The sequence below is a fragment of the Zootoca vivipara genome, chromosome Z1, assembly GCF_965207765.1.
Source record: "Zootoca vivipara chromosome Z1, rZooViv2.hap1.1, whole genome shotgun sequence".
Classification (NCBI taxonomy): domain Eukaryota; kingdom Metazoa; phylum Chordata; class Lepidosauria; order Squamata; family Lacertidae; genus Zootoca; species Zootoca vivipara.
In genome coordinates, this window is record NC_142583.1 from 15,501,550 (window position 1) to 15,522,604 (window position 21,055).

The window sequence follows — 21,055 nt, forward strand, 5'->3', positions numbered from 1 at the left end:
TATCCATTAATACCAGTGTAGCTGTTCAACAGTCCTCCAGAGAATCCTGGGAATTGTAGTTTAGTGGGAGTCTTTTACCAGTTTGTGTCTGGGATAGACATACTCCTGGAATGCATCAGGGTAGATTTTTCTTTTGCACAGTCAATCTTTACAACTGATCCTTGGCTCCATCTTCGGTCCTTCCTGGCAGAACCAGAGGATTATTGTGGCCAATCTACACAATTTGAAGAGCTGCGACAGTGCCGGATTCTCTCAAACCACCTCCTTCCTTTTTTCTCAGAGGCTTTTTTCTCACATTTCCTATTTAACACGAAAGCATGAGCATGGGAGCCCACAAAGGTCCCTAGCTGGTACATCTTCCTCCGTTACTGCTGCTTTTGTGCTGTACGTAAAGTTGCATTGACACACAATGACCCTTTGCTATGATATGGCTGTAATAAAATCACAGTCAGGCAAACTTCCGAACTCTGAGCTTTTAAAAAGCACAACGAACTTTTTCTCTTTTTTTAAAAAAAACCCACACGAATAATATAAGCTTTGTTGTTGTTGTTTAGTCGTTTAGTCGTGTCCGACTCTTCGTGACCCCATGGACCATAGCACGCCAGGCATTCCTGTCTTGCACTGCCTCCCGCAGTTTGGTCAAACTCATGTTCGTAGCTTCGAGAACACTGTCCAACCATCTTGTCCTCTGTCGTCCCCTTCTCCTAGTGCCCTCAATCTTTCCCAACATCAGGGTCTTTGGGAAATATAAGCATTATAATATAATATAATATAATATAATATAATATAATATAATATAATATAAGCAAAGGGTGCAAAATAAATGCCCAAATTAATTGTGCTAAGAAACCTTTAGAAATGTAGAGGCAAGTCTTATAACTTTAAAAAGTAATGCTTACGTTGCTGCATGAGCTTTCAAAGGCATGAACCAACTACGTCAGATGCATCAAGTCGATAATGAAGATTTTCCAGAGGGTTCACTGTGTTGGTCTGTGGCAGGAAGATAAAAAAAGCAGGGCATCTTATATCACTTTAAAGACTAACACATTTATTATGCAATTATTATTGGTTTAAATATATATATATATATATATAAAATCCTGGTCTTCATCCAAATCTCTAAAAAGAAATGAAAGAGAAACACAGTCCCTGCCTTCAAGTTTATAACCTTAAAAAACATACAACACAAACAGAAAATGCATACCCTCCAACATTTCTCCATTGAAAATAGGCTGCTCTGGTTTCACCAGAAGTGGCTTAGTCCTGCTGGCCACATGACCTGGAAAAACTGTCCGCGGACAAACGCCGGCTCCCTTGGCCAGTAAAGCGAGATGAGCGCTGCAACCCCAGAGTCGTCCGCGAATGGACTTAACTGTCAGGGGTCCTTTACCTTTACTTTTTTACCTACTCCATAACAACAACAACAACAACAACAACAACAACAACAACAACAACAACAACAACCTTATTTATATCCTGCTCATCTGACTGGGTTGCCCCAGCCACTTTGGGCAGCTCACAACATATAATAAAACATTAAACATTAAAAAAACACCTTCCCTATACAGGATTGCCTTTTGATGGATTGGGGATTGGATAACTCCATACCCACCAACATTTTTCTGATAAAGATAGGGATGTTCCATTCCATAATGATAATTTTACTATTTATACTCCACACATTTTACTGGGTTGCCCCAGCCACGTTGGGTGTCTTCCAACATATTTATAAACCATAATAAAACATTAAACATGTTTTTTTTTAAACAAAACCCTTCCCTATATGGCTCGGGGGTCAGATAACTCCATGCCCTCCAACATTTCTCCAATGAAAATAGGGATATCCTAAGGAAAAGCAGGACATTCTGGGATCAAATCAGAAACCGAAATGGCTTCTCTAAATTAGGGACATCCCTGGGAAATAAGGACACATGGAGGGTCTGAAAATGGATAGAGAGAGAGGAGGAAATACCTCCCTATGATATTATGACATAAGTTAGGGATGGACAAATTGTGACTCTCCAGATATTGTTGGACTCCAGCTCCCATCATTCACAATAGTCAGGGATGATGGGAATTGTAGTCCAACAGAATCTGGAGGGCTACAGGCTCACCACTCCCAGCAGAGGTGAAGATCTGGCATCTGGGTATGTGCATTTTATTTTTTTACAAAAAGTTTGTGTGTAAGACTCATCCAGTGGTGGGGAGGGAAAGCCCCTTTTCACACGACTGACAGCCTGGGATGGGCAGGCCAGGATCCTGGTGGAATGCATCTCAGGACTATTTAATTGCTCATCTTCTAACATTGTGTATGCCATCAAATGCCAACAGTGCCCTTCAGCTCTCTATATTGGACAAACAGGCCAAACCCTACGCCAAAGGATAAATGGACACAAATCTGACATCAGGAACCACAAGACAGAGAAACCAGTAGGAGAACACTTCAATCTCCCAGGACATTCTATACAAGATCTCAAAGCAGCTGTTTTATTACAGAAAAAATTCAGAAACAGACTGGAAAGAGAAGTTGCTGAATTGCAACTCATTAGCAAGCTTAAAACCATGGAGCCACCTGGAATGAACAAAGACATAGGATTCTTATCTCATTATACATGATCAAGATTTCCTTAGCACCTCAGCCCTTGCTTCCCGCCCCCCCCACCCGTGAGACCAATTGCAGTCATTAACAGTTGTTAACAGTCATCAACAGGTTTACCACTCCTATCAGCCCATCACCCATTCCCATCACCCCCACCCTATACATAAGGGTCTGGTGGATTCTGTTTCAGTGTATCTGACGAAGTGTGCATGCACACAAAAGCTCATACCAAAATAAAAACTTAGTTGGTCTTTAAGGTGCTACTGAAGGAATTTTTTTATTTTATACTGAATTACAGTTCAGTTGTAAAATCAATGGATTTTATTACACTGCCTGTGCTAGTTGGTTTACCAATGCCACAATATCTGTGCTATCAAACACCTGTTTTATTTATTTATTTAGAAAGTCCACTGTTAATAGGGTAAATCATATTATTAACAGTAGCCAGTCCCAGGAAACAGTTCTTAATAGCACAGACATCCTGTCACTGTTGTCAATTAACACAGGTGGTACGAATTTTCTGCACTTACTTTCCTTCTGAGCTCACCATAAAGAGGAAGACAAAGATACAGTTGGATATACATTCAAACATGTGTGCATGCACACTTCTTCTGAAGAAGTGTGCATGCACACGAAAGCTCATACCAAAATAAAAACTTAGTTGGTCTTTAAGGTGCTACTGAAGGAATTTTTTTATTTTACTTCGATCCAGACCAACACGGCTACCTACCTGTAACCAAAACATGTGTGTGTATGTGATACACACACAAACACACAAACACACACACACATGGGGGGGGACACACTTTAAACAGTGAGTCCGAAAGGAAATGAGCTGCAGAAATGTACAGACAGTGATCATGATCTGCAACTCAGGTTAACACTTCGTGCATTTGTTTATATGTAGTCTAGTCTATAAAAGCTTATAGCATAAGAAATATATTGGTCTTGAAGTCACTACAACAGCCCTTCTTGTTTCTAACGCTTTATTCCAGGGTTTCGAGAGGCTATTCTATAAATAAGTGACGCCAAATCAATTTCATTTCCATTGTTATTCACTTATTTATATTGTAAACTGCGTTGTGATCTTCAGACGAACGGCAGCATTGAAATTTAATGAGTAAAATAAAATGGGCATAAACTGCTAATGGCTGAGCAGCTAGATTTCAAACCTACAGTATAGGAGGCTCCTGTTGGCTCATTTATGATGGCAAGTCTAAAATCCCTTGCTTTTTAAATCCATCTCCTATCTATGATCTCTCTCTTGCAAACACTTCCTCCCGTTAACATGAAAAACTGAGCACAGAGATGCTAATCTTCCTACCCCATCTGTTTTTCTTTTCTGTAGCGCAGGGGGAAGGCAGCCTGTGGCTCTCTGGTTATCACTGAGGAAGGGCTGTGTTATCTACTTGCATGCAAAAAGTCTTAGGTTAAATCCCCCATAAGGCTGAGAGGGACCCTGTCTGAAAAATCCTGGATGTCACGGGACTGGTTAGGCACAGAGAAATGGTGGTAGACACTAGCTGGGGAACCCCCAAGACAAGAAAGCTCAGAGCCTTGGGAGTGCTGGAGGGTCAACAATGAGTGCTCAGAAGGAGAAGAGGGAGCAGACTGGGAGGAGGAGGTATGGAAGCTGAAGAGAGTCTGTGGCAGACAGCTGTCCAGAATCAAAGTCAGGAGAGGAGGGAGGTGAAGAGGTGGGGATGAGTCAGGCCAGGGTGTCTCCTCCTGCTGTTTCAACACTCTGGTCTCTCCCATGATCTCCCAGGACCAGAAGAGGTACCGTGTTTCTCCTAAAATAAGACGTGCCTCTAAAATAAGCCATGGCACGATCTTTTAAAGGCAAAAATATATAAGACATCCCCCAAAAATAAGACATGTTGGGGGTACCGGTACCTACCCGACCCAGCGGGAGCCGGCAAACGCAGCAGCGCGCGCCAAGCCCCAGCCCAGCGGGAGCCCCAGCACAGAGACGCGCCGAGCTCCGACTGAACGGGCCCCAGGACCCGGCAGCGGGTGGCGCACGAAGCCGCAGGACCCGGCAGGAGCCGGCAGCAGCCCCAGCCATGACGCGCCGCACCGCCCAAAGCCCAGGGACCCGGCAGCGGGCGGCGCGCGAAGTGGCAGGAGCCGGCAGGAGCCGGCAGCAGCCCCAGCCACGACGCGCCGCACCGCCCGAAGCCCAGGGACCCGGCAGCGGGCTCAGCGGGCGGCGCGCGAAGTGGCAGGAGCCGGCAGGAGCCGGCAGCAGCCCCAGCCACGACCCGCCGCACCGCACGAAGCCCAGGGACCCGGCAGCGGGCTCAGCGGGCGGCGCGCGAAGTGGCAGTAGCCGGCAGCAGCCGGCAGCAGCCCCAGCCACGACGCGCCGCACCGCACGAAGCCCAGGGACCCGGCAGCGGGCTCAGCGGGCGGCGCGCGAAGTGGCAGTAGCCGGCAGCAGCCGGCAGCAGCCCCAGCCACGACGCGCCGCACCGCACGAAGCCCAGGGACCCAGCAGCGGGCTCAGCGGGCGGCGCAAGAAAGCCCCGTACCATGCTCAATAAAAAATAAGACATCCCCCGAAAATAAGCCGCAATGTGTTTTTTTAGAGAAAAAATAAATATAAGACGTGTCTTATTTTGGGAGAAACACGGTATGAAAAGGGAACAGCAGAGACAGGCATGCTGGCCTGGTCTCAGATTTCTTGTAAAGGTAAAGGCCCCCTGGATGGTTAAGTCCAGTCAAAGGCTACTATGGGGTTGTGGTGCTCATCTCGCTTTCAGGCGAAGGTAGGCGGCGTTTGTCCACAAACAGCTTTCCAGGTCATGTGGCCAGCATGACTAAACCGCTTCTGGCGCAACAGAACACCATGATGGGTGCCAGAGTGCACGGAAATGCCATTTACCTTCCCGCCACAGTGGTATCTATTTATCTCCTTCCACTGGCATGCTTTCAAACTGCTAGGTTGGCAGAAGCTGGGACAGAGCAACAAGAGCTCACTCCGTTGTGTGGATTCGAACTGCCAACCTTCCAATCGGCAAGCCCAAGAGGCTCAGTGGTTTAGACCACAGCGCCACATGCTTGGGAAGGACCTGGAGGAGGAGGAGATTTAGGCAGCTGCAGGAAGGCGAGGACCTTCAGCCTCCACAACTGCCCCATAGGGGCAAGACTCACAGAGGAGGGTTGCTGTGTTCATTAGGCATGGCTCCCCAAGCAAGCCTTGTTTCTTCGAATAAAGAGTTAACTTCGCATACCCCGTGTGATTTATTGCTGGCTGGCTCCCTGTCACTGGAGTACTGCTGCCAGTGTAGGCTAGGCATTAAAGAGCTAGCTAGACCAATGGTCTGACTCGCTATAAGACAGTTTCTTATGTTCCATGATCCTTGGCAAAGGGTAGCCCCAGAGTAGGGCATTGCTTCGCATGCAGAAGGGCTCAGTTTCTTTTTTCTTTTCAAAACATTTTATTAATTTTACAAATAAAAATATACATATAAACACAAATCAATAAAATCATACTGTATATAGAGATTCTCTGAATCCTGCGACTTCCCCCCATCTTGTCCATGGAGTCTTATCTTAAACGTCTACAACTGCATATTAGTCAATACTCCAGTTTTTATATTAAACCTTATTATCCATAATGTTTTTTACACTAAAAGTGAGTCAAAATCCTGCTCTTGTTTCCATCTGCTTACAGTGGTCTCCTAGATAACTTATAAATTCTTCCCATTCTTTTATAAAGTTTTTGTCCTCTTGGTTTCTGAGTTTTCCAGTCAGCTTTGCCATCTTGGCATAATCCATCAACTTGGTTTGCCATTCTTCTTTGGTACGGACTTCATCTTCTTTCCATCTCTGGGATAGTAGCATCCGAGCGGCTGTTGTTCCATACATAAAAAGCCTTTGGAATGTTGGCACTGTAATTCCTAATAAAAAGGCTTCTGGGTTTTTATTTTAGCAAAAGTTATTTTAAATATTTTTTTTCATTTCATTATATATCATCTCCCAGAAAGCTTTTATTACTTTACAAGTCCACATATGATAAAAGGTACCTTCTTTTTCTTTACATTTCCAGCAGATATTTGAACATTTTGCTAACTTTGTAGCAGAAGGGGTCAGTTTCAATCCCTGCCACCTCCATGGTCTGACTTGATCAAATGCAGCTTCCTATGTTCCAATTGAACTCTAATTCCTATCAGGCTTTGTTAGCATAGCCTGTGGTCAGAAATGATGGGAGTTGTAGTCCAACAATATCAGTCTGCCCCCCCCTTCCCTTACTGTATGTCTTGTTTCCAGGGAAAACTCTGAAGTCTTATCCTGGCTGGTCTTCCTTCCTTTAACCTCCCTCATATTCAGTTAAAGTAGGTTTCTGACATCATTTAAGTTTCCAACGTTATGCTCCAACAATTCCCCGAAGGGATCTGCCAATCCATTCACACAGTTGGTTCGCAGAAATAAGCGTCCCCTTCGAAAACTTTCCAAGAAGGCTTGCGTGCCATGTTGGGTCAGACTTTATCTCAAGCCGTTCTTGTTGTACACATGCATAGCAGGAAACGCCTCTTCTGATGCAACTATTGCCTTATAAACGGTGACAAGCAGAAGTTGGGGTGCCAGGCAGGCACCTCTGCCGAGGATTTGGACGTTGCCTATGAGAGGTTCACAATCTGCTCCAGAGGAATAGCTGTATTGGTCTCTTAGCAGCAAAACCACAATTGCCAGTGGCACTTTATTGTGGCCAGAGCTGTTAAGGCAATAACTGTACAGATGAAATGAATTTTGTTTGCCTTCGTGGTTAAGGAGAGAATAAGGCATCTGGGTTGCAGTGACTCCTATGGGTAGGTAAGATGCATCTTTCTCATAAAAGTGATAGGATTTAGTGCTGCTCCTGTCGAAGTAAATTGGAAAATGGAGCAGCTCACTTACAAGTGGGTGGCCACATTCTCTGTTCAGCTACAGGGGACAGTTGTTTTTTTTTAATTGTTTATTTGAATGTTCTGTTTTCATCATATTATCAATGCATAGTATGTTACAGTCAAACACATGGTAATAAGAAAAGGGGAAAAAGAACATAAGTATAAGACATATAATCTGTAAATAATAATAGTAACGTAACTTGTTTCTCCAATTTAATTAACTTCTATAAGCCTTAATTTAACCTTTCCTTCCACTATCTCTGGTTTCCTATCTGTTGTCTTTTTGACTGCATTTTCTTATTTTACTAAATTATTTTCATTCCCTTACACTGTCCCACTTTGTCACATCTACTGCTGAGTATTTTCCCCCGTCTGTTACACATACTTTCTTGTTATCACATTTTTCCAAATATTCTATATATAATGCCCAGTCCTCTTTTAAATTCTTATGTCTTTATTTCTTAATCTATTATTTCTCGTACTGGCAAGTTCTATATATTCTAATATCTTAAAGGTGCCATTCTTCTCTTGATGGTACCATATCTACAGGCAACAGTTAATTCAGGGAGCATGGAAATAACTTTGTGTGGCATCCAAAAATGGAGGCAGACTGTATTACTGTCACAAAATGAGACGGTCACCTCTGTATTAAACTTTGCTTTGCCTTTGAGTTGACGGCAGATACCGGTACTTTCTCTGGCGTCTGTGTGTCTGTTTTCCTCTAAATTTTAGAAAATCGGCGTTGTTAAAAAGATGACAAATATTGGAACAGCTCACTCAAAAGCAAGCGGTCGCATTCTCAGCTACAGGGAGCAGTTGCGGAGAGGAGTTGAGGGAGGCGAAATTGGTGGGTTGGTGGAGGGTTCATCATTTTAAATGGCTTTTGCTGCTGCTAGACAGCTCAGCGGCAGACCTGAATTCTAACATAAGGATCTAACGCTCATAGGGGAAGCCAATTGGGTGCCTTCTACATGTTCTTGGGACTATAATTTCCACCTTCCTCAACCATTGGGCTGATGGGAGTTGTAGTAGGATGATGTCTGGAGGATCCGACATTGGCTTCCCCTCTAGAAGGTCCTCCTGGTGGTGCCAGTATTTTGCCAGTACCGGTACTTCTATCCCTCATGCATGGGATGCAGGTGCCGCTGTGGTCTAAACCACTGAGCCTCTAGGGCTTGCCAATTGGAAAGTCGGCTGTTTGAATCCCTGCGACAGGGTGACCTCCCATTGCTCTGTTCTGGCTCCTGCCAACCTAGCAGTTCGAAAGCACACCAGTGCAAGTAGATAAATAGGTACCGCTACAGCAGGAAGGTAAACAGTGTTTCCATGAGCTCTGGTTTCCATCACGGTGCTCCACTGCACCAGAAGTGGTTTAGTCATGCTGGCCACATGACCCGGAAAGCTGTCTGTGGACAAACGCCAGCTCCCCCAGTCTGAAGTGACATGAACGCTGCAACCCCATAGTCACCTTTGACTGGACTTAACCGTCAGGGGTCCTTTACATTTACCTTCACCCTCATGTACATTAGAAGCATGGGTTGGAAATACTGCTGTAAGACCCAGCTTCAGATATGTGCTTGGCAACAAAGCTTATCAGGTGCTGATGCTGCACCAGAGGTAATATCTCACCATCGAAGCTACCGCACAGGGGTTTTTATAAGGATGGAAAAAGGTGTGGGGAGAATTGTGCACGCCAACTGGACAGAGAAAATGCAATCACAATAAATCTCCAAGGACCTGTGGCTTGCAACAAAAAATAACATATGTGCTCTCTTCTTGTTTTTGTAGAGAACGTGCTTAACTCACCAAAAAGCGTCAGTATTGAATGGGAGAGCAGAAGATTTCGGCTCCTGGGGAAAAACTGCCAAGAAAACACTGCAGAATCCTGGAGGGATTCCTACTGAATGGCGCTCTCTGTAGCAGGACCCCAGGAAGTGCTCACCCAGGCTCTCTTTTAGAATAAGTAACCTTTGAGGAAATGTTGGATTCAGTCAAATGCGTCCTGGTAGGAGATGCGGCTGTCGGGAAAACGGCTCTGCTGCTGCGCTTTACTTCAGAGACTTTCCCGGACACTTACAGACCCACTGTTTATGAGAACACTGGGGTCGACGTCTTCCTGGATGGTGTCCAGATTAGCTTAGGCCTTTGGGACACATCTGGCAGTGATGCCTTCAAAGGCATCCGCCCCCTTTCCTACCAGCAGGCTGATGTGATTCTCCTGTGCTACTCGGTGGCCAACCAGAACTCGTTCCTCAGCTTGAGGAGCAAATGGGTTACAGAGATCCGGACACACTTGCCTCGTATTCCCATTTTGGTAGTGGCTACCCAGATTGACCAGAGGGAGACAGGACCTCACAGCGCCTCCTGCATCAGCCCGCTGCTCGGGAAGCGGCTGGCGAGGGACATCCGAGCAAAGGCCTTTGTGGAGTGCTCATCTCTCGCCAACAGGGGCGTCCAGAAGGTGTTTGAGTGTGCCGTCCGGACAGCGGTGAATCAAGCAAGGAAACGAGCCCGGAGGAAGCTTTTCTCAATCAACGAGTGCAAGGTCTTTTAAACTCTGACTTGGCCTCTTCCACCTCTCTCACAAAATGGACTCCATTTTGTGAGGCAGAAGGGCACCAACGCGAAGGCTGACAAACAGGAGCGCACAGTGTTAGCATTCATGGTGGGTCGTGACTGGCACCGGGGGGGGGGGGACTTCCTTTGCAGAGAACGGAATGGGGCTACCCTTCCTCCTAAGGATGTGATGGTCCCATTTGGCTCCCAGCAGCATTGACAGAAGGAAAGCTGAACTGGAGACTTTTGAACAGGAGCACGTTGTTAGCATTGTGGGGGATTTTGGAATGTATTTATTCCATGGCAGTGGAAATCTTGCTTTTCAGTGAAGCATCATGGATTGGAGAAATCTGATGGAGACTTGCGCAGGTTTTCTTCCAGGGCCATGGCTTTCATCAAAGTACGACCATGGTTTTAGTTTGATAATGGTGCTGGAGATTGGGCTCCTGAAACTACCAACCAACCCACCTCACACATGACAGCAGCCCCCAGGATTACCTGGGGACTCTGTGGGGGATCAGTGGCGTAGCTACACAATTTGATTTTGTTTAACTTGGTTTGATTTATAACTTGAATTTGGTGTCAGCTTGATGTCTGTGGAAGCAAATTCCTAGTGTGAAGAAAATTGGACAAAACTATTCTGTCTACTCAAGTGTGGAGAGTTAATTCTGATCATTCTGACGCAGCAAAGGATCAGTAGAGTGGTGGTGAGAAATGCTTTTAATAGCTATGTGGCAGAAAGTAATAAGTCCTGCAAGCATAAATTACTGTCTTGGTGGTATTGTGATGAGACAAGCTACACTTAGTTGCTTCTTCATACCAGTTCAAGGCAGAGATTCTCCCTTTAAGAAGTAGGCAGCTCTTCTGTCTGCCCTGGAATATGAACACAAAGGAATTAGTGAGGTGACCATTTATTTTATTTTTTCTGGTAGGCTTCCTGTGTGTGCCACAGGTTCCTGGTGGGCAGAAATTCAACAGGATCAAAGCATTCCTCACCCCTGGAACCCCATTCCTGACAAAGCTCCACCTGTTGAAATTCTGTCTGCATATACAGGCCAGAAGGGGAAAAAAGGGAAACCTTTACAAAATACATGGTTTTGTCAGAGGGTCCAAAAGCCGGGTTCAAAATGAAACTGACCAATTTATATACGAGACCTAAATATGTGAATCTAAAGCTAAGAAGTGTGTAATACATATCTTTTAAGTTCCCAGGATGAAATTTAACGCCCTTTAACAGTAGCTTCCCTGCAGGGAAGTCATAGAAAACAATCCATGAAGTTTATTAGTTGGGATTGTTAACAGCTCAAACTGTTGGCTGTTTAGATATTGCCATTAATCTTACTAGATACAAGGATGTAATCTGGAAGCAGTTTTGTTGGAGAATTAGGGTGGATTTTCGTCCAACACTCACCTCTTCCCTGCAATCTACACGCATTCTAAGAAGATAAGAATTATCTTTTTAGGTGGGTCATACCAGGGTTTATCCTTCTGGCCCAATTATCCTGTACCCAAAAATGGCCAGTCTCGCATATCCGAAAGCTCTGAGGCCAGACATGAACAGTTCTCCCTCTAGTCTTCACCTCCTGTTACTCGAAAGTAGATTGCCTCTGCACATGGCAACTTAGATATCATGATTTGCAACCTTCATGGATCCTTCAAACTACTTGTCATTGCCACCTATGGTGGGGGGTCCCTGAGATAATTATGCATTGTGGAACTATTTCTTTTAAAAAATATATCCTGGAATTATTATTTTTTAAAAAATATTGAAACGCTGTCTAGAATTCCCCACTTGGCCTTGCCAATCCATGCACCGTAGATGACTGCAAGTGCAGAACTTCTGCATGGGGCTGCCAACTTTTTAAGCAGCTCCGGCTCCTGTGCCTTTGACAACAGGTTGCTGTGCAGAGGTCACTTATTCTTGTGCCAAAAAGGGCTTCTCCTCTTGATTTTTGCAGATCAAGCTGCAGGGAAAGGCACAGGTTCAAACCAAGACATCTTTTTCCCTGTTCATTTGGCAGTCCTGTCTACACATGTACTATAGTGTCATAGTGCAAAATATATCCTGACATTCCCTGCATATTTGAATCGGCATTACAAATGACAGGCTGAGAATACAGGAAGTTGTTATCGAAACATGTGACAAGCACATCCTGAGAACCCCTTCAGTGCTTTATCATGAACTGTGCTTTGCGGTCTCAGTTCAACTACCAGTGATTACACCGATGAGATAATCCATATTTAATTTTCAAGAACTTCTTTGCTTGCTGTGACACCCAAGGGTGAGTGGGAAGAATGGAAACGGCTTCCCACTTTGAGGTCTGCCAAGACCATGCTTAAATTAGACACCTAGGTGGAAGAGATTAAAGGAGGTGCTCACAAATGCTGTTTCCTGTACAAATAGGAAGCTTTTAGGGCACATAAAGTAGTGCTAATGATTTAAACGGAACAGGTGAGATACGAATTACAGCCTTCTGTTTCTGATGTTAAATGTCCACTTTAGATGAGCACTAAAACAGCATATGCACCATTTCCTCATGTATATGTTTCTGAACTCTAGTTTTCTTGAAATAAAAATCATATAAAGTCATTTGTGTCAAACAGCGTCTTTTTGTCCCTTAAGGAGGGTCTTTTGGGATGACGAAATGGGAAGGCAAAAAGTGGTCTGCTTTGTTCCCGGTCCATAGATTCTGGCTGAAATCCGCTTTTAAGTTCTTACACCACAAATGTTTGGGGTTCTTTTCCTAGTTCTTTTGCTGCTCTGTCAGGCAAGCGTGCTCCTCCAAACAGGAATGACGCAGCAGCATTGGAAAATATTGCAGCATTAATGAAGCTTAATACTGTGCGGATGTCAAGGACTGGACTGAGGAGGAATGGCGGGAACCGCCCTCCCTCTCTTCCTGCACCTTCCCGAGAAGAGGAGGACAGTATAGATTTAGAACAGTGGTTTGCAGAAGGTCATAGTTCAGAGGCTGCAGAGGAGAGAAGCTGGGAAATATTGGGAGAGCAGCAGGATGAAGAAGCACCAGGGGAGAGAGAGCTGATAGGCTCAATGTCTCTGGAAAGCCTTCCTGAACCCCCCCCCCTCCCAGGACCAGGCATACATTGAGAGTAGGAAAACAGAAAGCTCAGGGGCAGAAAGCACAGATCAGCTGGTGCAGGGGTGACGTAGAATAGGAGAGACGGAGGGGGTGGGACTTTACTTGGAGCAATGCCATTATCCAAGAGAGACCACACTCCTTTGTCTCTTGCTGTTAATAATGAATAAACTGCTTGATAAGAACTCTTCTTTTTTATCTGCTTCTTTGCTGCCACCGTGGAAGGGATAGGATTCCCTGAAGCCTGACAGCGGACAGTCCAGTAAAATCCACTACCAAAGACCCACCAGGGTAGAGTGGCTCAAAGCCTCTTGATTCATGGTCTCACTGAGCAGTGAATGTAAGGGTGCAACCTAATCAACCCACATGGGGTTGCAACCTGATATATCCACATGGCATATCAGAATCATAAGTTGTGCAATGATTTTAGGACTGGGAGGGGCCTGTGTTCAAATCCCAACTCAAAGCAACATGCTCATTCCTTACAGCCATGAAGTGAATTGAGCGACCTTGGATCAATGACATATTAACATATTAACATACTGTATATACCTCAGATGCTCTCTTAAGCTTCAATAGTCATCTGGTAGGCAGGAAAAGAAATAGAGCGGGTTCCTCCACCTTTAATAGTTGTGTAGAAGGAAATCCACAAAATTTCTCACATCGATTTATGAAAGATGGAAGAGCTCAGTCCACTTTTACAACTGGCCTTCCTAGGAGGAGAGGACGGGGTCCTATTCAAGAAACAGCAGGCCATAATAACACCAGAACTTCTCTGCTGCATTGGAACAAAGATCCTTTTTCCAGTATGCTGCCTAGACTGTTTTAATGGCTGGCCACATAACCCGGAAAGCTGTCTCTGGAGAAACGCCAGCTCCCTCTGGTACCCTCCCTGCCCGTGGACTGTCTCACTAGAGTGGTGCATGCTCTGGTTATCTCCCGCTTGGACTACTGCAATGCGTTCACCGTGGGGCTACCTTTGAAGGTGACCCGGAATCTACAACTAATCCAGAATGTGGCAGCTAGACTGGGGACTGGAAACATATAACACCAGACATATAACACTGGAGACCATATAACACCGGTCCTGAAAGACCTAAATTGGCTCCCAGTACGTTTCTGAGCATGATTCAAAGTGTTGATGCTGACCTTTAAAGCCCGAAAAAGCCTTGGCCCTGTATACCTGAAGGAGCATCTCCACCCCCATTGTTCAGCCCAGATACTGAGGTCCAGCTCCGAGGGCCTTCTGGTGGTTCCCTCCTTGTGAGAAGGAGGTTGCAGGGAACCAGGCAGAGGGCCTTGTTGGTAGTGGCTCCTGCCCTGTGGAACATCCTCCCATCAGATGTCAAGGAAATAAACAACTACCTGACTTTTAGAAGACATCTGAAGAGAACCGTTTAGGGAAGTTTTTAATGTTTGATGTTTTATCGTGTTTTTAGTATTTTGTTGGGAGCTGCCCAGAGTGGCGGGGGGAACCCAGCAAGATGGGCGGCATATAAATAATTATTTCTTTTTCTTTTTCTTTTTTTAAAGCGAGACAAGCACTGCAACCTCATAGTCACCTTTGACTGGACTGAACCGTCCACGGATCCCTTACCTTTTTTTTAATAGTTGAGATTCCTGCATTGCAGAGGGTTAGACTAGATGAGTCTTGAGATAATTTCCAACTCTACATTTGATGCATCCTCTCTTTTGCAAATCCTTTTGCGCAGGGATTCTTTTAAATAATGCTTTTTCTTGTAAAGCGGTGCTGACCTGAGTAGCCGCTTCTAACCTGGAAAACAGGAAAGGCAACATTCATTAGTATGGCTCCGTGAGAAATGTATTTGCCACTATTGTGTGTTGTGTATTGAGGACACTGAAGCACTCTCTCCTGGATGAGGAGCCAATGAACTTCCAGCAGCTGATGGGACTACAGCAGCCGTCATCCCTGCTCACTGGCCACATTAGCTGGGGCTGAATCTTTGCTGGCAGTCTTAGGTAGCAGTATGCGCAGGTAAGGGGTGCAGCCGAAAGGTAAGGAGTCCTTACTTCAGCCAATCACTAGGCAGAATGGGCAACCAATATTTCAAAAAGTAAAAAAAAAACCAGGACACCCCAAAAGTTGTTGAGCTTCTTTTAGGAAGACCCAAAAATTGATTAGCTTTAAAAACAAAAACAAAAAACGCGTGCCTACGATTCAGGACAAAGCGCTGCCTTTCAGAAATCCCCCCCCCCCCGGACATCAATTCTGCCTTTGAAATCCTGGTACTGTAATGTCAAGACATATGGCAGCCCTATTTAAGACAGCTTTGCAGCCAATTGGCCAGCTAATGCGAGTTTTTCAAAACAAATAGGGCTCACACCTACTGGTATGATTTCCTTAACTGGAGGTAAAGCTGTCTAGACCACAGCAGCTGTAATTTCAAGACACCAGTTTTGCTACTTTTAAAACACTTAGCCAGTCCATAAACCACATTCGCCCTAGTGTAACAAAGAAAACATATTACAACTTGTTGTTTTTAAAAATGCACTATAGTTTTTGTACCAAAATAAAATTCCACCCAGAATCACTCCATAAAAGTGGCTGAAAAAATAGGAGTCTTTCAGAAACGGTTTAAACTTTGCAGGGATGGTACTGCTAAAAACCAGGACACCCTGAAAGTTGTTGAGCTTCTATTAGGAAGACCCCCAGAAACAAAGGGGTTGGAGGATTGGGGTAGAGAACACACTCCCTTTTTTCAAAATAAAATGGGCCGTTTTTGCATCTCTATGCTGGACAAAGTTTTGCCCAAATCTCAAAAGGCTATTCTAGAGCTGGGAAAGTTTTAGAAACAGCCAATCAAAATGATCAAGCAGTTGGTGCAACTCACTCTTAAGGAAAAATTGCAACATTTGGAGTTTTTTCACTTTATCTCAAACATCTTTTTATCAGGGCAAAAGCAGAGCAGATATAATTGCTAAAGGGCAGCCTTTTAACTACAATCCTATTAACAGCAACAGAACGTAATAAAATCAAAGAAGCAGGAGATTACCTCATTCTTACCTAGTTTTAAATGCAAAACCACAGAATGACAATTGTGCCCTATAGGTCTAGGTCTAGCAATTTCTGAGGAGTCCCCATGTTTTTATCAAATGCAAAGCAGAAATTCAACAAGTTAAGACAATGCAATTGCTGCATTTCTACAAACTAGTGAATTAGGGTTTTTATCCACTCTCAAAAGAGCTCTACTAGAAAAATTATAGCAAAGCTAAATAGGATTGCCACTTTTTACATAAAGAATTGCTCATTCAGAGTAAGCAGAACATTGGCAGAAATTCATAAGTAAAGCTTTTTGAAAAATAATAATCTGCCTATTACGCAGTTTATGTTGAATACCCAATTCATTTTTTAAAAGAAGAAGAAATTAATAGGTGAAGTTTATCATGGTTTGAGTGCATAGCTGCCAAGTTTTCCCTTTTCTCGCGAGGAAGCCTATTCAGCATAAGGGAAAATCCCTTTAAAAAAGGGATAACTTGGCAGCTATGTTTGAGTGAAGGCATAGGAAAATCTCTTTCTACTGTATTGGGTTCTGCCCGCTATGTAGCTATTAAAGGCACAGACTATTTGCATGCAAGCATGCATGTGACAACCCAAAATTATAAGTTTAGCACTTAGCAGAGGCTAATCTAAGTCAACACAATTCCTTCTGCTTTCTCTTTCTCTCTCAAAACTGCTACTCTTTGCAGACTTAGGGGCTTTCCATCAAGCCTATCTTGCTCTCTCCCCCACACTTCCCGAGTTTTGGTAAAGCTCTGAGTAATTTGAAAGATTGCTCATCTCATTTTGACATTTTGGTTGACTCTAACAAAATCCTGCTGTGGCTGTTGGATTTTTCCCAATGGACCTATGATAATGGTTTGCATCAAAGAATGCCAAATGTAGCCATCCTTGAGATTATAATTGGAGATAAACTATATTCTACTATCTAAAGAAAGGAATTTATGTCTGATGTGGATTTGACATAAACCACTAAGCCATACTACTCAATTTGACTTCCGTAAAAGTGAACCACCTAAAATTACTTATAGGAGTGTTTCTCAAATGATGGCCTGGGAGGCACCAGTGGGTGCCAAATCTCCCATTCCCAGGCAAGGTGAATGAGCGGGGTGGTCGCTGAACAATTCCAGGCACATCTGGAGGATTTGGACAATTTGGATCCTTTTCAATTGGGATTCAGGCCTCATCATGGGACTGAAAATGTCTTGGTCGTGCTGGTCAATGATCTCTGGCAGGCTAGGGACAGAGGTGAAAGCTGTTTCCTGGTTCTGATGGAAATCAGCAGCTTTTGATACCATCAACCATGGTATCGTTCTTTTATTTTCTTTTTAATTTTTATTTATGATTTTCAATTTTATACATTTCAATAATTTTACAATGCTTTAACATTTCAAAACTCAACTTCCTTTCCCCTCTTTCTGCAGTTCCTTAAATTTATTTTTAAGGTTTTCTGCATATTCCAAATTAATTTAACTTAATCCTTTATTCATCTACTTTAAATGTACCGTATACTCTTATAAAACTCCAGGTTATTACAATAATCCCGCCAATGTTCTTATCTGTTTACTGTTTGTTTGTAAATATTCAATAAACCATTTCCATTCTTTTATAAAAAGTCTGCTATCTTGATTTCTTATTTCTCTGGTAAGTTTCGCCATTTATGTGTATTCCGTAAGTTTTTATATCCATTCTTCCTTTGTTGGGACTGTCTAGGGGAGCTAGGGGCACTGTTATACTGTGGTTCCGCTCCTTCCTCCTGGGCCGTGTCCAGAAGGTGATGTTGGGGGATGAGTGTTCGGACCCCTAGCCTCTCACTTGTGGGGTGCCTCATGCTTTTCAACATCTATATATTAAGCCATTGGGAGAGCATCAGGGGATTTGGGCTGGGTGTTTATAAGTATGCGGATGAGACCCAGCTCTACCTGTCGTTTAAATCAGAACCAGTAAGAATGTTGAACATCTGTATGAGTGTCTGGAGGCAGTTGGAGGATGGATGGTGGATCATGGATTGAGGTTGAATCCAAACAGAACAGAGGTACCGTTTCTGGGGGAGAGGGGGCAGGCAGGTATGAGGGATTCCCTGGTCATGAATGGGGTAACCGTGCCCCTAAGGGACCAGATGTGCAGCCTGGGAGTCATTATGGACTCCCAGCTGTTCATGGGTTACTCCTGCATCCAGGGCAGCTGTCTACCAGCTCCACCTGGTATGCCGGCTGAGACCCTACCTGCCTGCGCACTTTCTCACCAGAGTGGTACATGCTCTGGTTATCTCCTGCTTGGACTACCGCAATGTGCTTTATGTGGAGCTACCTTTGAAGGTGTCTCAGAAACTACAACTAATCCAGAAGGTGGCAGCTAGGCTGATGACTTGGAGCAGTCGCTGGGACCATAACACTGGTCCCAAAGGCTCTAGATTGGCTCCCAGTACGTTTCCGAGCACAGTTCAAAGTGTTGGGCTGACTTTTAAAGCCCTAAATGCCCTCGGACCAGTATACCTGAAGGAGCGTCTCCATCCCCATCGTTCCGCCCAGACACTGAGGTCCAGCTCCAAGGACCTTCTGGCGGTTCCCTCCTTGTGAGAAGTGAAGTTATAGGGAACCAAGCAGAGGGCCTTCACGGTAGTGGCACCCGACATGTGGAATGCCCTCCCATTAGCTATCAAACAGATAAATAACTATATGACTTTTAGAAGACATCTGAAGGCAGCCCTGTACAGGGAACCTTTTAATGGTTGATGCTTTGTTGTGTTTTTAATATTTGGTTGGGAGCTACCCATAATGGCTGGGGTAACCCAGTCAGATGGGTAACAGATTGGTGGCAAATAATAATAATAATAATAATAGCACTTTCTAATGATGGATGCTTCCATATGGGTATTTATTGTGAGATTGGTGCTCTCATAAATGCACGTTTTTGCAGTGGTCACCCATCGCAGTCTTACCATATTTAGGAATAAGCCAAGTTTTAAAGGACTGTTACATGTGCTACATGTGAAACAACAAACGTGCTTGCCTTTGAAAAAGACGGCTTCTGTTTCCCCCATGCGTGAAACATTTCACTTAGGGGATTCTGGTTGAAATCAACCATGCAGATTCAATCTAATTTAAAACAAATTTGCAGGAGGAAGATTATTCTGTTTCTTTTCTACAGACTTTGACTGAACCGTGTTTCTTTTCTTTTCTTTTATAAGCAGGTGTTTCCGGCATAGAAAGAAAAACATCTCTGTGGTTAGACTTATTTCCGTTAGTGTATGAACCATCACATTCACCAACCTGCTGCTTTTGCACTAGACTGAACTATGTTTGAGGTCTATATGAAAAATCCAGTGCTTTGAGTTTGCAGCGCTATCACTGTAACCCTGTGCCAAGTTTTATTTCTCACCTTTTGGAGATTTCCATGGTTTTCCAACAATAAATACATCACCATTGTATTTTATTAGAAGGCATTTGGGCTACCCGGTTTCTAAGCATAGGAGCTCTGCTGGCTCAGGTCGCATACTATTTGCATGGTGACAGAAAACAACTTCTGCCTTGCCCAAAATGTACAGTGGAACCTCAGGTTATGTACCGTCCTCCTTACGGACGCTTTGGGTAACGAGCTCCGCTAACCCAGAAGTAGGTGCTCCTGGTAGCGAACTTTGCCCCGGGATACGAGCGGGTCGTGCGCCGGCAGTGTGGCAGCAGCGTGAGGCCCCATTAGCGCCTCAGGTTACGAACGGTTTCGGGTTAAGAACGAACCTCCGGAACGAATTAAGTTCGTAACCGGAGGTACCACTGTACGTACATGGAAGACAGAGGGAATTGACCCACCCAGGCCTCTTTCATTTAATATTAAGTATCCTGTAAAGTTTGCAGGACAATACACTGTTGCAATTAATACAGGGATGTTTCAGGAGAGACTCACCTTTATACAGTAGCAGGAGTTTTTGAACTTTCTAGTTACAAAATGATGGCAGATGCAGGCAGTTTGCCATAATCAGCTGTACTGACATCGCTTTCTATGCTTCTGTTTACTACTGGATTCTAATGGATTATTGAATATTTAGGGTTGCCATATTTCAAGAAGTAAAAACCAGGACACCACAAGAGTTGAGTTTTTTAAGGAAACCCCCCCATTTTTTTTTAGGGAAACCAAAAAAGTTGTTGAGCTTTTTCTACACAAGCCCCAAAGTTGTTGAGCTTTTCTTAGAAAAAGCTACAAGAATTTTCGAGTTTTATGTAGGCATTTTTTGGCACGATTTCACCCCCATTGTCAGTTTCCCAAGGCATTTGCTGAGAAATACTCAAAGACACCATTTTCTGAGGTGAATTTCAGGACATGTCCTGGAAAATCAGGGTGTATGGCAGCCCTAGAATAGTGCTTTATTTGATCTTGATCATTGTTTATTTTACAGGCATTGTGACTTTTTACATAGGCTCTAATTATTAATTTTAATGTCTGATGCTTTATTATTATTTTATTGTTTTTATTATTTTTATATAAGAATGTGCACACGCTCACACACAGTATTTTACCATTCTGTGTATATATGTGTGTGTATTGTTTTATTATTATGTTAATGTGTTTTGTAAGCCGCTCAGAGTGGCTGGGGCAACCCAGCCAGATGGTGGGTTTTTTTTATATAAATAAATTATTATTATCATCATCATCATCAAATCAACCTTCGGAAAGGGCTACATTCTTCACCAGTGTTTTCCTTTTGGCAAGGAGTTCCACAACTCAGCTTTCCTCCACCTCAGTACGTACATTTTCTGTGGAGGCACGGCGACTCAGTCTTCCCATTTGAGGCAGGACAAGTCAATAAAATGAAGTCCAATATCTTTCGCGGTCCCTCGAACAGCGCGCACGCGGAATTCTCCGCTTCCCCTTTTCCTGCATGCGCAGGAAGATT

The 21,055-nt window shown here is 44.0% G+C and overlaps 1 protein-coding gene and 1 long non-coding RNA gene across 4 annotated transcripts in view; one reads left to right on the forward strand and one right to left on the reverse strand.

Moving 5' to 3' along the window:
* Nucleotides 1-12,637, forward strand: part of RHOH (ras homolog family member H) — a 26,777-nt gene extending 14,140 nt beyond the window's left edge. For 2 of the 3 annotated variants that reach the window (XM_035111923.3, XM_088660887.1), the window contains one exon: nucleotides 9,280-12,637. In XM_035111923.3, coding sequence (XP_034967814.1) covers nucleotides 9,470-10,045 — 576 coding nt within the window. In that variant the 5' untranslated portion in view covers nucleotides 9,280-9,469 and the 3' untranslated portion in view covers nucleotides 10,046-12,637. Of the gene's footprint in view, nucleotides 1-6,236; nucleotides 7,414-9,279 lie in introns of those variants that run through there. The other variant, XM_035111924.3, reaches the window with a different exon arrangement.
* On the reverse strand, nucleotides 833-21,051 carry LOC132592653 (uncharacterized). The gene is made up of 3 exons (XR_009558176.2): nucleotides 20,911-21,051; nucleotides 14,743-14,919; nucleotides 833-990 (listed from the first exon to the last, which is right to left on the reverse strand). It is a non-coding gene; the product is annotated as an uncharacterized LOC132592653 (long non-coding RNA).
* Between the last annotated feature and the right edge of the window lie 4 nt (nucleotides 21,052-21,055).